General features: G+C 39.2%; 1 protein-coding gene across 2 annotated transcripts in view; it reads left to right on the top strand.

Moving 5' to 3' along the window:
* Positions 1–18166, top strand: part of TRDN (triadin) — a 108601-nt gene that overhangs the window by 32076 nt on the left and 58359 nt on the right. For both annotated transcript variants that reach the window (XM_043510898.1, XM_043510897.1), the window contains exon 2: positions 4293–4502. In XM_043510898.1, the coding sequence (XP_043366833.1) occupies positions 4293–4502 (210 nt within the window). The remainder of the gene's footprint in view (positions 1–4292; positions 4503–18166) is intronic.

Genomic DNA, 18166 nt, shown 5'->3' with positions numbered 1-18166 from the left:
ACTTGCATCTTAACAGATGACACTGTTCATTAACTGAATACGTTATCCATAAATTAAACCAAATTTCATGTAAGTTACAAAAATCATGTAACATTCCAATTTTGTGCTGCTTATACAACATTACTATTTAACAATGCAGATTTTTAGGGCTTGAAATGAGACACTTGATCAGTATAGGGATGTTTGGAGTGAGTGCAATCTAAAAAGGGGACAAAAATAAGGAAAATTATATATAATCACAATGAATAAAAAGTGTAGAACAGTCAAGGGTGCAAATTATTTTAGTTTCTGTTCTAATGTATGGTGTTTGAGTGTAAATCATATCTCTGCTGAAGCTGACACTGACCTTGCTCACATTACAAATTATTGCAAGACATGTAATGATGATTTCATTATCACATCACTCTTGGACTGATTTTCCATTATACAGGGAACAAAAGTGTTTTCTTCAGTCTCAGGCTCGTGAGAGTTTGTGCTTCACCTCATATTTCTAATTTTAAAAATATGTAAATTGATGGACAAAACAAAAAATCTCATTCACCACAGCCTATGTATTTATCCTTTCTGTAGGTATCTCAAGATAGATTCTGAAATAAAAGCTACACACAGTGTGCACAACATTTGGGGTTCTTGAACTCTCTCCAAGATTCTTGTAACCTGTCTCTAATGGTAGAGATTCCAGATCAGTATTTGTCAGAAACAGACTGAGTTTGCTTATCTTTGTTTAGTTAAAGCTTCATCACATGCCCCTTTCTCTCTTACCTGAATGTTCAGTGACCAACCAGAAAGGCAGCAATTTTGTAGCATTAGAAGTGGTTATTAGGAGCATCAGCATGAGAAGACCCAGACAGAGGCAGCATTACTGTACTCTGATATAAAATTCACCTTGTTCTTGCTTTGGTGATAAATAGGGACTGAGTACAAGTTCATATTCATATTAGCATTGTTCTTTAATTCTTTTAGCAATAAAAGGGATACTTTGGAAATTCAGAATTATACAGGGCCTGATCCAATGCCCCCCGAAATCAATGAGGAACCTTTAATAAGAATTGGATCAGGATGAATTTAAACTATGCAAATATGTAACATCTGTTTGGATTTCTTTTTTTGGTGACCACTATAAATAATGCATCAGTTTAGCTGCTAGAGAAGTTATGCCAAAGATGATGTCACAGGTACAGATTAGTAATGTCTGTGTATGTCTATATCAATCTGAAACACTGTTCTGAACTGTCTTGTGCCCTTCACTTTTTCACTGTAGCCTCCATCTTGAGCTGGACATCTGAGAGGTATTAAATGAAATCCTGACACCTAGCAGAGGAGCTAACAATGGCAAAACCATCAACATGCCTCAGCCTTGATGGTCCATCGTTCAAATGAGTACACCCTAGAATAACAGACTGGCTGTAGTCCAGAAAAACTAGTTGGGAACATGGCTGGGTGGGAAAGCAGGAGTCGAGCAACCGATCTGACGTGTGTGGCAGAGGTGAAGCTGCTCTGGCAGGGGGCACCTGACAGAGGAGGCCAGAACTCTACTTAAGTCCCGGATCTTCTTGAGCCAGGACTCTCTCACCAGCCATCCATCAGCTTACAATAGGAAGAGTGGGGTGCAGGTGGGGTCCTGGAACCCTGAAAGGTCACTAACCAAAACCCAAAAGGATCTTGGAGAATTGAAGACACTGAAGGGAGGGGTTTTCCATGCAGCTGTTTATTATTTTTGCCTAGATCTGTAACTCTCGTGCATGGTCTGAGTAAAGTGTCTGGTGTAGAGGTTCCTTGGCAAAGTCTGTGAGTTCCCCTGATTTAACTGTCATGAGTTTCTTGAGTGGTTAAATAATAAACCAAAGTCCTCACAAGGGTGGAGCTCTGGTGGACTTCAGTATAGGAGAGACCATAGGGTCCCACTTCCCAAGAAAGCAGTGCTAGACAGGAGAACGGTACCTCATGAGTGTGTCAGAAAGGCTGGACTTCGAAACAGTGTCTGCATACAAACGCTGACCCCGTAGGCTTAAAAGCATGTGGGATGCAAGGTTAGTTCCCATACTGCAGCCTGGTGTCTCCCAAAAGAGGGAGCTCAGCATGTAACAGTGCCATTTGACTCTTGATGACTAGGGAGGAGTGAATGATTTGATTTTTTGAAGCTTCATATCTGGATATCAAACAAAAGCAATGATTATTTCATTTATTATTTGTTTGAGTTCAAGAATTTCTCAGATATTTTCAGGTTTTAAATTTCAGCAATTTGAAACATAATATAATGAAACCTTAAGCTTCTAAAAGCTGTTTTGAGCTGTATGCAGTGTAAGATGTTCTTAATAGCCATAGAGAAGTAAGTTAAGTAGTTTGTATTTAAAAATGCAGCTATTCACCAGTAAACAGGTGATATCTGCTGAATGAGAATTGACATAGGTGTTCATCTTGCTCTCCGTTTCCTACTAAAGTGCCTTTAGCTTTCAGTGTTAAGCCCATTTGACACTGCAACTCTTGGGAGAAAAGATGGGCTTTTAGAAGGTCATCTCATGAAAGTGAAAATGCTCAAAACAAATTTATTTACAAAAACATGATTCTTCACAAATTGTGATGACACTGTCTAGAAAAGACATGGCACAGCTATAGAACATTTCTTCTGCTATTGACTGGTGAGATGGAATATAGTATAAACACACTCATTGTCATGTGTCCTTGACAGCAGAATTCAAAGCTGATACTCAGCTGGTGTAAACTGACATAGCTCCATGAATGTAGGCTGTTTTACTGTGGATCTGGCACAGTATCCATGTAACAGGGTGGGGACTCACCACCGTGGTGCCTCCTGCTTGGGAATTATTTCAGTCTTTTCACAGGGCGCCCTCCTCCAGTGGTGTCTCACCACTGTCACTTCTGTTCCAGACCCACATTGCCTCAAAGATCATGGCGTCCTCTTCAGGACACAGCGCTCCAGCCATTTCATTCTGTTCTCCCCCATTTCCGGGGGAACAGCAGTCTTCTGTCCAGCCATTCCCCTCAGTGGCAAACTGCAGCCCTTCACAGGCCACTTCCCACAGTGGCAAGTGGGAGTGAGGCACAGTGGAAATCCAGGCCCACCCACTACTCCAGGTCCTGACACAGAGACCCTGTAGGCGGTAGCCACGTGCTGCGTCTCCTTCAACCCCAGCTGTCTGTTTCCCCGTATCCCTAGCACCTTCTCTGCCCCTTTATCAGGGCTTCAGTCTTTCAGCCAGTCAAGCTGGAGCTCTCTCTCACTCCCCGGGCCAGGCCCAGCACTGCTCTATCCAGAGTGCTGGTGGTTCCCTCAGCCCTTCGGGCACCCAATCCTTTCTCCCTAGGCTCCGAAGCAGGAACTACCTCCTCTGCCCTACAGCTCTCTTTATATATGGGTCTGCTCTGACCTGAATGGCTTCTCATTGTAGCCCCTCTCTGATTGGCTGTCAGCTGTGCAGCCTCCCCAGGGCTGCTTTTCTCCACCAGTGTGGGGCAGACGTCTCATCACAGTCCATAACAAGTCAGTCTTTTAGAGGGCTATTATAACATTTTATGCTTCCATCAGCCACTGTTTTAGGTGTGTAGCTAGTCACAGCAAAGTGGCTTGTGGTGAGCAATGAAGCTATATATTGTTTGTTTTTTTTTCCTGTGGTGGTTATATGTTTTCTTCTAACTTATTTTGATTGCGGCCTCAGTTCATGAAGGCATTTTTATTCAGTTAAAAGCAAGTGCTTAAATGTAAGAACAGACTTAAGTCCCATGGAAGTCAGTGTTAACCACTTGCTTAAGTGTTGCACTGAATAAGTATGGATTTAAGAATATGTTTAAATGATTAATTATGGGCCTAGTTCAGGAAAGCAATATAAGGCTTTTCTAAACAATCAGTCTGAAGCATGCTTGGGTGTGATGTGTGTAATGTGCATTAACAGTTAATGTGCTTTGATGTTTTCCTGTTTCAAAGAGGATTTGCTCACCAGGATGCACGCACAGTCTGGAAGGCTAGTGCAGGTTGGGCTCACCCCCTCCCCCATCTTGTTATGAACTAAATGTTTGTGTAAACAAGCCCTATTTTAGGATTAATGTATTTAACTCTGTCCCTGTTCGGGTTAGCATGTAAGCAAAGTAAAGTACATGTTTAACTACTGTTCTGAATAGAGGTACATTCCTGAATCAAGGCCTAAGTTGTTAGAAAACTTGACAGCTATAACAACTGTAACAGACCAGAAGCTACACACTGTTCTTTAGCTTAGACTGATAGGTACCTAGCTTAATATATTTATTTGCTCTCTTTTTTTTTAATGTTTGACTAGGACATATGTCAACCACCACCACAGTGATGGACAACAAGAATGGGTCAGTTCTCACGCCACCAGTGAAAATGGGAAAGAAGTCAGTTACAGAGGACCTAATGACAACATTCAGCTCGCCAGCAGCATGGCTTCTTGTTGTTGCTCTGATTGTTACCTGGTCAGCAGTAGCTATTATCATGTTTGACCTGGTGGATTACAAAACCTTTGCAGGTAAAGCCACTCAGATTCTGTTTAACATCTCATATATTTATGACCAAAATGTGCTGTTTATATTTTATGTACATTGTATATTATATACACTTGGATGCACCTCAGCTTCTTTGAACCAGTCAGGTGAAAAGAGAAAGCCCTGATCTTGCAAGAAATGCTAGAATATATCAGTTTATATTCCATACAGCTTTGCATTTTTAAATTGCAAGGAGATTAAATTTTAAAAAGTAATTGTAGTCTTTAAAAGTCTTGTTTGTCATTCTCTTAGCCATCTAATTTATGCTAAGTACTCATCCTATGGGCATTTGTAAACGTTGTTTTTATGGAGGCTTTGCTAGAGATGATAGTGTTAAAGCTGCATTGAGATTTGCATTTAAAGCAGGACCCAGACCCCTCTGGTTCTTCAGGATGAGCCTGGGTATATCTGAGCTATGAAACAGTGTGTAGCCTTAACTCTGAGCATAAATGCAACACATTCATATTTCAGTTTCACAAATGTCTACATAAAAATTACTACTAATCATAGAAAATCACTAACGGATCATTCATTCACATACATTTTCCTTAATATTACAGAAAACATAATATAGCAATCACATGCAATCTGACACTTAGAGAAACCAATAAAAACACACATATAATATAATTTATACAAGCCATGTACATTTTAATACTTTACCATATAGAACCAGATCCTTGGTTGGCATAAATAGGAGTAGCTACATGGTCTTCTATGTAGCAACTCTGATTTACACCAGTTTAGGATCTGGCCAATAACCAGTAAATATGGTCCAAGCTCAAGAGTATTGGTCCAAGTATGGTCCAGGCTCAAGCTGGTTGTACAAGATGAGGGTGGGGTTACATGACCTCTGAGGGTGGTGGAAGAATGGTAATTAAGGTTGAGAAGAGAAAGTAAAGTCTAGAATAGGTATTGAATTACTGAACTCATTACTTCCTGCTATTTATGGTTCGTGCTTAGCAATTTAATACATTAAATTTATACAGACAACTCTTGTACTATGTTGTTAACAAAGTAAAAGTTTTTTGTGTTCTAAAGAGTCCCAGTGATAAGCAAGCTACTTCAAAAGTAAGACTTTTAGGGGTAAATACAGTGGTGTGGTTGGGAAACATAAGAATAAAAGAGAGAATTATTTTTCTTAAGTGAGAACTCCAGTTCTAATGTTAAGGAGTACCTGTGGCACCTTAGAGACTAATAAATTTATTTTAGCATAAGCTTCGTGAGGTACAGCTCACTTCATCAGATGCATTTGGTGGAAAATACAGTGGGGAGATTTATATACACACACAGAGAACATGAAACAATGGGTTTTATCATACACACTGTAAGGAGAGTGATCACTTAAGATGAGCCATCACCAGCAGCGGGGGGCGAGGGGGGGGAAAGGAGGAAAACCTTTCATGGTGACAAGCAAGGTAGACCATTTCCAGCAGTTAACAAGAACATCTGAGGAACCTGGCAATCCTGTACGCCCCATTATCTCAACCATTGGCACCCTGACAGCAGGATTGTCTGGCTATGTAGACTCCCTCCTCAGGCCCTACGTTACCAGCACTCCCAGATATCTTCGAGACACCACTGACTTCCTGAGGAAACTACAATTCATTGGTGATGTTCCTAAAAACACCATCCTGGCCCCTATGGATGTAGAAGCCCTCTACACCAACATTCCACACAAAGATGGACTACAAGCTGTCAGGAACAGTATCCCCGATAATGTCACGGCTAACCTGGTGGCTGAACTTTGTGACTTTGTCCTCACCCATAACTATTTCGCATTTGGGGACAATGTATACCTTCAAATCAGCGGCACTGCGATGGGTACCCGCATGGCCCCACAGTATGCCAACATTTTTATGGCTGACTTAGAACAACGCTTCCTCAGCTCTCGTCCCCTAATGCCCCTACTCTACTTGCACTACATTGATGACATCTTCATCATCTGGACCCCTGGAAAAGAAGCCCTTGAGGAATTCCACCATGATTTCAACAATTTCCATCCCACCATCAACCTCAGCCTGGACCAGTCCACACAAGAGATTCACTTCCTGGACACTACGGTGCTAATACGCGATGGTCACATAAACACCACCCTCTATCGGAAACCTACTGACTGCTATTCCTACCTACATGCCTCTAGCTTTCATCCAGATCATACCACACAATTCATTGTCTACAGCCAAGCTCTACGATATAACCACATTTGCTCCAACCCCTCAGACAGAGACAAACACCTACAAGATCTCTATCATGCATTCCTACAACTACAATACCCACCTGCTGAAGTGAACAAACAGATTGACAGAGCCAGAAGAGTACCCAGAAGTCACCTACTACAGGACAGGCCCAACAAAGAAAATAACAGAACGCCACTAGCCATCACCTTCAGCCCCCAACTAAAACCTCTCCAACGCATCATCAAGGATCTACAACCTATCCTGAAGGACGACCCATCACTCTCACAGATCTTGGGAGACAGGCCAGTCCTTGCTTACAGACAGCCCCCCAACCTGAAGCAAATACGCCCAGCAACCACACACCACACAACAGAACCACTAACCCAGGAACCTATCCTTGCAACAAAGCCCGTTGCCAACTGTGTCCACATATCTATTCAGGGGACACCATCATAGGGCCTAATCACATCAGCCACACTATCAGTGGCTCGTTCATCTGCGCATCTATCAATGTGATATACGCCATCATGTGCCAGCACTGCCCCTCTGCCATGTTCATTGGTCAAACTGGTCAGTCTCTACGTAAAAGAATAAATGGACACAAATCAGATATCAAGAATTCTAACATTCAAAAACCATTCGGAGAACACTTCAATCTCTCCGATCACACAATTACAAACCTGAGAGTGGCTATCCTTCAACAAAAAAGCTTCCAAAACAGACTCCAACGAGAGACTGCTGAATTGGAATTAATTTGCAAACTGGATACAATTAACTTAGGCTTGAATAGAGACTGGGAATGGATGAGTCATTACACAAAGTAAAACTATTTCCCCATGTTATTTCTCCCCCCAACCCCACCCCCCAATGTTCCTCAGATGTTCTTGTTAACTGCTGGAAATGGCCTACCTTGCTTGTCACCATGAAAGGTTTTCCTCCTTCCCCCCCCCACCGCTGCTGGTGATGGCTCATCTTAAGTGATCGCTCTCCTTACAGTGTGTATGATAAAACCCATTGTTTCATGTTCTCTGTGTGTGTATATAAATCTCCCCACTGTATTTTCCACCAATTGCATCCGATGAAGTGAGCTGTAGCTCACGAAAGCTTATGCTCAAATAAATTTGTTAGTCTCTAAGGTGCCACAAGTACTCCTTTTTTTTTTGCGAATACAGATTAACACGGCTGCTACTCTGAAAACAGTTCTAATGTTACAACATCTGTCTTTAACTAGGAGTTCAAATTCAAACTTGAGCCTTTTTATTCAGAACAAATTGAGTTAAGATTCAAAGTTAATTTCCCAGAGTTTATTGGTTTACAGACAGATATGTTGATGTTGCCCTGCTAAATATCAAGATTGATTTACTGACCTGAAGGTTTTGTGCCATAGACCTAGCCTGACACAAACCTTCCAATATTGGATTAATGGATGGCAAATAAGCTTAAACTGTAGAGAAACTGTATTTTGCTCTTTGGAATCCCTTGAGTGTCATCTGGCCTCCTTGGTTTCCAGATGGAAACAATGGCAACCTCAGTCCCAACAAGTATCTTTATTGAGTGATTTCTCTAAAGGATACATAACAATTTGATTGTCTCTATATTTAATTTCATCTAAACCTACAAACCAGTATTATCCATAAAGCAGTATTTTAAAATGTTTTTTTCTTTTGCATAAATCATCAATTAAATATACATAGTTGATAGCACTTAGCAGTCCTTGAGCATGTCTCAGTCCAGGCTCTCGAATAAGGTTGAAGGACTGAACTGAAGGATTTAACTGCCAGTTTGTGCCTACTGTGGGACGGGGGCAGATTGGTTGAAGAAACATTAAGACATGGATAACTGTGTTCATGCTGGAAGCTGAATCAGTGAAATGGAAATCTGACACTTCTGCTTCACTGATTAAGTGAGTGGTTCCCAATGAATTAATGGAAAATGACATCTTGAGGCAGTTGGAATAAAATAATGTAAAATTTTTTTTGAAAGATGACTGCATATATTTTGTGCAGTTCTTTGAAAAACGGTACCTTAGTGTTTCCAGTTGATGAGTCTTTCTCTTTCCTTCAGAAGAGACTTGGCGTTCTGACTCATTAGCAACACAAGTTTTAAACTGGATGTCAGATGGTGCACTATTAGGAAGAGGAATCCTCTCCTTCCTTTTCTTCTTCTCATGGATTTATTAACCAGGTTTCTTTATTTACAGAAATGTAACAATGGGTACATATTCCTCCTCAGCAGGAACTGGGGCTTTCAACTACTAGACTCCTATTTAGCCTGGTTCTCTAAGTGAATCATGCCGCTTAATCTGTGTGTAATAGTAAAAAGGGTGTCACATAGTCCAACCTGCTTGCCTTCACAGAGCAGAAATGACTTACTCCGCTGAGGATCTGGCCCCTTGACTTCAGTGGGATTATTGTACTGTGATTTGGCTCATAATTTGGCATCACTGACAGATTTCTTAAGGAACATTCTCTATATTTTCCCTTTGGTTTGAGGCTGTGCCTGAAGCATCCGGGCATGGGTATAAAATGGGAATTGTTATTTTCAGTATTGTTGCTTTAGCTTTACAAAGATGATCTACATTAATTTGCTACCACTTACATATGAAATATAGAGTAGAAAATGGAGTTAATTCTACAATTGCCTGTCTTTTTTTCCTTAGTACCTTTTTGTGTTTTATAGATTTTTCCCTCCAATTTATTTCCTTATCCACTCGAAGATTGCCTTTGGGAGTTGTGCACAGCTTACAAATATACAGCATGTATCCCAAAAGATGGTTTAAACTATCTCTTTGCAGCAAAAGCCCTATTAAAGCCCTTATAATGTCTTTATGTGTCTTTTGTCCAGAGGTCTTAGTAGAAGCGAGATTCTCCCACCATTAAACATCATTGAGTGAAAAAACTGGCCCCATTTAAGTCAAAGGGAGTTTTATCATTGATTTTAATGAGACCAGGATTTCACCTATTGTGTAGTACATTATGAGCAGTTCTGTTAGTTTCAGTGGGATGATATATTTGTTTTAATGGGACTAACAGAATCATAAGAGAATCTAGCCTCAAAGGAGTAGCAGGCAGTTTAAATTTGAACTAATATGACTTCTTATTTGAAAGATTAACTTGAATTTTGCTTTCATGATATTTTTTAGTACCTTAAAGAAAAATAACAGTGAGATTCTGAAAATGTCAGGGCATTCAGTTTGATAACACTGTTTTCATTCACTTTTCTAACAAAATCTTTGTTGCAACTCTCCAAAAAGAATGCCCATAGATCTCTGTTCTTGGTTACCATGGTCTCAAATCCTTGATTAGAGGAACAAAGTAGCAAGTTTTTGCTTTTTTGGAATTTATTACTTAAGTCCAACACATATCACATGGATCAGTTGTGTGTGTATATGTGTATATTGCAATTGTATATATCCAGAAAGACTAATTTTGTTGTAAATTCTACAAAGTCAGAAGCCAGTGGTTTGGATGGAAATTATTTTAGGACACATCTACATTACGAGGTAAAGGTGTGATTTCCCGGCTTGTGTACACATACGTGCGCTAGCATGAGTATAAATAGATATCTTGGGGAGCTGCAACAGAGGAACCGCTTAGCTGTGCCGCATATAAACCCACCTGAAACCAGTGGGTATGTACTCTGCATGGCTAAGCTTAGCCTCTGCTGTGGCTACCCATGCTCCTGAGGCTCAACCGCTCTTTATATTTGCGTTAGCTGAATGAGAGCTCGTAAAAAATGTACACAAACAGAGGAATCCCACCTTTCGTTCATAGCATAGACATAGCCTTAATGGGGGCCTATACTGCAGTATGTATGAATGGAATTGCTTACCCTTTGAGTGTATGTGTACCACTGGGCTTGTGCAAGGGCTGGAAAATAAGAGCCACCTTCTAGTCAACTGTGTCTGGCTATGTGATTTGAAAATCCTGTGATGACCCAAGAATTTAGATCGATGGTAAATTCTTTCTTCCAAATCCTTCTTTCCAAAGATATGGAATTCAATTTTTTCAGTCTTTCATATTCATTTCTTACACTCATTCATGTGAAAGGGAAAAAATGAAAGCTTATAGTCCTACTACATTTTATAGTACAGTTATAAACATGACTGAAAAATTTCTAATGCAATATGAAGCTGATGTGCTACAAGAGTCTGAGATAAGACACTACAAATTTCATGCATTATGTAGTGTGTGAATATGATATGAATAAATGACTAGCATACTATATTAGGAATTGCCTTTCATACTTGTATCTGCAAAAATGTAAAAAAGATTATTCATTTTTGGTTTGATCTGAGCCTTGCAGCACTGTCCTGCTTGATTTTTGCAGTCTTTTAAAGTGCAGTTTGCTGACTTGGTTTACAAGTCATTAATGTGTATTACACATTACAAAACAAAATAATTGATTATGGTTTTAATTGGTCCAGTTGACCACATGATTTAAGTTTGTTTTAACCCTCACAGAGATGAATTGGCCAAGGATCCAAATTTATAAATGGACTACTTACAACAAGTTTGAATATTTTCAGCATTCCTAATAATAACAATAACAATGTATGTGATCAATCACAGCTAATCAGCACAGCTCTGATTTCAACTCCTGAGTGTCATATTCACAGTGAATTGGTAGTGATTCAGGCATCCATAAAGAAAACAAATAACCAAAAAGAACCTCACAAAATAATCTGAGTAATTACAAGAAGCAAAACATGTGAAGAGGTTTCAATCTTCTTTTGGTTGTTTCATGACCACAAAAATAGCCTATTGTTGTTGAATAAATTATTCACAGTGAATTATTCATTCATTTCTGGTACAAATGCATGAGGAGGCTCTTAAGAAAACTACAGCACAGATTCATTCTCTCCAGTTCTCCTGTGTCTGTGTGACTGGCATGGGTGAAGAGTGGGCTGTGGATGGAGCCAGGAAAAAGCATCAGAATGCTGGGGAACCATGGGAAATACCCAGGATCCCAGCCAATCACAGAGGGGACTCTTCTGTGCTTCCCGCAGTACAATGGCAAAAGCAGCTGAATCCTGGCTGTGCTGCTGTAGGATAGCAGCTGTCAGCTGCTGACTCAAAAACACTTTGCAGTTAACATCTTCCTAAATTAGTTCACAATCGCCGCTGGTGCTGCTGTTTAGTCATAGACAGTTTTCTGAAGGCCTGGGTTAATCAAGACAGTGGATAAGGCAATGAGGGGAGAAAAAAAAATAAATCTAGCTTTTTCTAACCAAAGCATATATTCTGCAAAAAAAACAACAAAAATTGCAGAAAGACTAAGAATTGTGGAATCCTGCATTTACATATGCTCATAACAGGACAACGTGTAGAAGCTGCTTTCCATAAAGTGTCCTTTAATATAGGATATTTTGAATTCAGCGGTAAATAAAATGAGTATTTTTCTTTGGTAAGTATGATTGGCAAATTGTGCATTTTCATGCACATAGAATGGGCTTCCTTTGGGGGCAAAGCCTGCAATCATTGCATTGGGCTTGTCTACATGGGAAGGTTCTACTTGTATAAACTAAGATGTGAATTTATAGTTATACTGGTATAATACTACTTGTACACACTCTTATTCTGGTAGAAATTACTTTTCTTTTTTTTTTTTTGGTTTAGCTTAAACTTCTTCCCAAGTAGCATGAGAAATTGGAAAAAGTCACATTTATACTGCAATAAGAGGGTCCACACAGGGAGTTACACTGTTATAACTGCACTGGAAAACTGGTTAAAAAAAGCACACACAAAAAACCTTTGCCATGAAGAGAAGGCCTTGGACAATTTTTCTGAAGTAAGGATTGAGTTAGAACAGTAGGGTTTGGCATTATTTGTGTGCAGTAACTTTAGATCACAGTATCACAGCCTATTGAAAGACCTTTTTTACTGTACCCAATGTCACCAGTCCACATCATGAATGAACAGCCTACAAATATCCAAGTTCTCAACTGAAACAGTTTTGAGTTATATGGGAACTCCACAAATGTCCCCTAAATCCACAAAAATTACCCCCTTCCCCCATAAATCTAAAACCAGTCAAACTGATTTAAATCAAATTCAGGTTTAAAAAAGGGCTGCCCAACTGACATGTTATTTGCCACGTTTCACCCTGCAGCAAATTTTACAGCTGAGTTATAAGCCCCTCTAAAATGGAGTTTATATTGGAAACAATGACAAAACCATGAAGTAGTGTGGTGCTAGCTAGTATTGCTATTATCCCAGTGGGTCTGGTGTACAATATGATAAATTGTGACAGACCTCATGAAGTTGAAAACATGAAATTTCAGAAACTGACTTTGATAATAGGGAAGGCTCTAAGAAGAGAAACGAGTCTTTCATGCTTAAATGTTTCAGATTACTACAAAATGCCAACCAAATTTCAGGTCCTTGATCATGCTTATTAACTTTCTAATTTTAAACAAATAATGGTAAGTAACACTGGTAACAACTGCACAAGGTATCATCAGTGATATAATTTTTTTGGTCTTTTGATGGTGAGGGAACCAAGAATAATTCAGTAGAATTAATCAAAAGTAATTGTTTCTTTTGAGCAAAAGAATGTTTGCATTTTGTAATCTTTGAATAATTTTGTACAGTAGTATTTAATTGTACCTTTACACTGGTTGGCTCTTGCTCTATTACCTTACAGTGTATTTTTTTCTGTTTACTGAAATCCAATTTCTACTTCATAATGCAGGGATGAAATAAATCCTCACTTCACACCATAACTGCTTTATTTAGTCAAGTGCCATCCTATAATGTTCATTATTGCTAATAATGTTTCTTCACTTTTTTTTATTGGCCATTCCTTGGTACATCTTGTTGTCATCCTTTATAGCCACCTATTCACAACATTGTGATAATCCCCATTTACCCACCTGGTAAAGACATTTGCCTGCAGTATTCTAAATAAGTGTATGTGTGTCTGTGTGTGGCCTACTTAACTAAGATAACAATGCATGGGCAATCGCTGACTGCCAGCAAGCGGTAACGCCACTTTGCTAACAACTAAATCTAGCTGACTATAATGAATAAAGTTAATTACAGTAGTATCCGGTCAAAGCAGATTTGTCAGTTTAAGATATTGTCCCAATCAACAGATTCTCAGAAGGCTCTGATATGCTGGGAGATCTTCACTTTTGCTTCATGAATGGCTTCAAAAAAGAAGCTTTGTACAAATCATTAGCTGATAACTTTAAAATATTATGCAAAAACGTGGCTTCTCCATTGTCTGACTCGCTGTGTCAGGCAATAAATAGAAGTTAATTAGTGGTTTCTGGCACAAGCCTCTTGGCTAGGGCAGACAGTAATCACAGTGTGGGCTCTGACCTTCTGGGAGGGCACAGTAATAAGCAATCTTTGGGCTCAAGCCTCTTGGCTAAGGCAGGTAGTAAACACAATCAGTGGCTCTAACCCTGTGGGCAGGGCAGAGCAATAAGCAATTAAGCAGTCTGTAGCCTAGCCTCCTGGCTAAGGCAGACAGCACACACCATCTATGGGCTTGCGGCCTGCTGGCAGGGGACAAGGCACAGGCCTTTCACCCTAGAGTAAATAGGCTGCCATCTGAGGGTTGGGGTTGGCAGTAGGGGGACCTGGACCCACCCTATTTCACTGGGTCCCAGCCCAGGGCCCTAACAGTGCCAGGGGATCCTGCCTGTGGGTCAATGAGGATCCTGCCAAAACACACTGACTTGTAAGGTGATAGCACAACCTGACTAATGTCTGGTTCCCCTGGGCTATTTGATACTCCAGTCCATTGGTGTCCATTCCTCTCCCTCTCAGTCTCAGTCTGTCTCCTCCGGGGCAGGGCATGCACAGCTCAGGGTCTGATCCAGAGTTCTGCAGTGGGCTAGATATATTTAGCTCCTTTGCTAGCTTCGGCCCAATTGAGCTGAAGGGCCTGCCTCTTAAACTTCCTGTCCCTCCCCTCTACTTTTGGTGCAGGGGAGGAGGTCAGCTTGGCTCCATCCACCAAGAAGAGTGTAATGGTCCCTCTGTCTCAGGCTCGGAGGGAGGCCACTCTGCTTCACTACAGTGTGACTAATACATGACATGACGTTTAAGCAAATTTTGTATAATTAGAACCTGACCCACTCCAAGTGAAGTCAATAGAAGTCTAAGTCCCCTAGAGTCATTTAACTATTTTTGTAGAGTCAAGGCTAAACATATATGTATAGTTGTCCCAGTGTGAGCCAAGTCTGTGATAGTTGAAGTTGCATAGCACTTTGTAGGATTATTTTAATCTATTTTCAATTTCTGGCAAGTATCCCAATTAAGCAGACGTACTATTTAGTAGGGAAATTAAGTGTATTTTACAGTAATAGAACTGTTTTTTTGCTTGCAATTCATTTTGGATGAAAATGCCTCTTTCTACATTCAACTGAGGTTTTTGCTATATCCTTGAACTGAACCTCTTTATAATTACTGGGCAATGGTGGTAGGAAAGGCAAATAATTTAACTAGAGAAGGTTTTATACTATAGACTGTTAATTTCATATTTACATTTTCAATATCTATAAATTGGCATGTAAGGGAAATGGAGGGTCTGAGTTTTTTCTCCCAGCAGCTTTATATCAGTGTAAATCATTGATACATACCAGAGTTTATCCTGACTCGCACTTGAGTAGGTGAGAAGAAAATCAGGGCTCTAGAATACCAAGTGATCCATAAGGAATCCTGAGTTGAATGGATTCTGGTGTTAGTGTTGGGAAACAAGGTGTATGTCTAATCTGCTATATTAAGAGTTTATTTGATATAGTTTCTTTTGGTCTTCAGAAGCAATAGAAGTATGCAGTAGCAGCTGAAGTTAAAGTTCCCTTCAAAGACAACTAGAAGTCTGGAGACCCTAAGGCAATATGCAAACTCTGAAGTCAAATTACAGTACTTTCTGACATGTACATATGTTTTACTCAAACTATGATATGTTTTATGAGCATTTAAACTAGTGTGAGGCTTTTATATATTATCAAACATGACAGAAATTCTAAGTTTTCACATCCTGTACCTTGTCATTATCAATGAATTAGATATCTCATAAATAAATCAATCTTTACACCAGATAATTACCTTTATTTGTACAGTGATTTCAAATTACATTCAGTATGTTGTTGTCATCACATGTAATTGAATAAAAAAATCAATTGGTAAACAAATCCATTAAATAGGTTAAAATATGATTGGGACAACTACTTGATAGCAAAAGGACTGATGACAGACCTTGTTATTAGCATTGTTATTAAAACTAGACAAACAATTGAAGTAGGAAGTAGTTTAGCAACCTGCACAGACAAGTCAATTAGTACCTTTTGTGTGCTTTACAGCAATAAATAGTAACACCAACCATAAAATCTAAACAAATATGCTCAAATCATTACTTCAAATCATATCATACATTTCATTCATCTACTGAAAAATCACTATTACAGAACTTAGTATCAGTTCAGATAAGAAATAAGGTTTTATCTATTCTCAAAAGCTTGTCTAAAATTTTTGACACAGTTGAAATTATTTCAACACTTTCAGGTACAGCATTTTATGACCAAAGGATATATAGAAAAGATATTGAGGGGCATGTAAAAATACAGTGTCGGGTTGATATCAGAAAGCAAAAGATTTTTCATCAACTTCAAAGTATTATCATGGAAGTTTCGTCATATAGTTCAGGCATGAGCTACTAATTACCTTAAAAGACACAAGCACAATTTTCAAATCAATGGGAGCAGAAATTGTAAGCCAAAGAGAATTCAGAGTTAGGTAAATCTGTTGATTCCTATGAGTAAAAGCGATAATTCTTGTTCTTGCATTTTGGACCAAACTGAAATTCCAGCAGCACTGATGCTTGAAGGCTATAAACAAAGAATGATAGTAATCCAATTTGGATGCAATAAGCATGAAAACCAGTTTCCAAATCTATGGGGGACTCAGCAGGATTTAATCCTTCAACACTTCTTAGAGGATAAAACAAGCTAGTTTAACCACATTTTAAATGTGTTTATCAACGAAAATTCAAGCAAATTCCCAAATTTCTTGTATATGTATAAAACAGGTATCAACGCCCTCCTAGAGAATTCAGTTGGGTTTTGGTTAGATAAGGTTTTACTGCTAAGTAATGTATAAAATCTTCCCGTTTGACTGGGATTTAGCTTCAGCCACCTGGAAGTCATCCAGCTTTAAACATCTGCAAAACAATTTTGCAAGCGATAAACTGCTTCATTAGGGTCATTTTGAGAGACGATAGGTGAAATGGGCTATTATTCTCATAGCAATGGAGATGTAGGTACCAGTAGAACTAAGCTTTCAATGAATTGAAAGACAGCCTTTATTCAGTAGCAATACAAGAACAAACACTGTGGTTTGCTTCTATTTGAGGTCCCAATCTTACAGCCACTAAAGTTTGAGAGTAATTTACTCATGTGAATAGTCATATTGAGCTCTGATTACTCATATGTGTAAAGTTACTCAAAGGTGTAAGTGTTGCAGGATCAGGACCTAACAGGACAAGGACTAAAAGAGAATTTAATGTAAAACAAAAGTCACTAAGATATGTGTGTGTGTGTTTTTCTTATTAAAAACAGCAGCAGATATCAATAAAAACAAGCCTCTACACATTTAATTGTATGTGCTTTTCAGACAAAGTTCAGCTACAGTACACGGTTTGTTTTCCCCTCAACAAAAAAGTTGGAAAACAGTTGTTCCAGTATTAAATTGTCTTAATAAAAATGTTAGATTTTTTTGGCTTAGTTTGTAAAGTGTTCATCAGCTCAACAAAATGCCAAATTTCAAAGCATGCCTCTCCCTGAGCAACCTTCCAATCCTGTAAAGACACCATGCAGATTAAATTCAAGGCACTCACATTGGCTATTCTCAGTACTCAAGTCATGGTAAGTCTAGCAACTGACCTGAATCTAGAGGATGACACCTTCAAATTCATTCTGCCACCCACTCAGCTATTAAATTGGCTTCCTTTAGGGGATAAGAGAGACCATGATTTGGTCCCTATCTGAGATAACCAAGAGTGTGACCATGTGAAATGGAATGGAGAAATGTTCAAGCTGCCTAATGATACTGGCCAGGTTTTTTAAAAAAACTGGATGCTTGAAGTTAAGCTTCTAAAGTCATAGTTAGCCATTTAAATAAGTGGCTCAATTTTTCAAAAGTGCTGAGCACCTAGAAGCTCCCACTGAGGACACTGGACATTCTGTATTATGTAGTGTGCTATGTAGCACAGGTTTAAAGCATGAGTATATTCTGTGTGTGGCCAAAGAGAGAAAAGTTCCCAAGTGATATGCAGGGGGTAGTTATTCCAGTTTGAGTGTATTTGGTTCCAGATGTATTCTAATAAACTATCAACATATTCTCTCTCGCTAGACCAAAAAAAACCAGAATGGTCTAAATAATATCAAAATAACAAGCTTAAGCTGTTTTGCGAGCTTGCATTTTGTCAGTCATGCTCAGGAATGCAAGGAACACACT

This window comes from Dermochelys coriacea, chromosome 3 (assembly GCF_009764565.3).
Source record: "Dermochelys coriacea isolate rDerCor1 chromosome 3, rDerCor1.pri.v4, whole genome shotgun sequence".
Lineage (NCBI taxonomy): Eukaryota > Metazoa > Chordata > Testudines > Dermochelyidae > Dermochelys > Dermochelys coriacea.
This window is presented reverse-complemented; position numbering and strand designations above follow the sequence as displayed.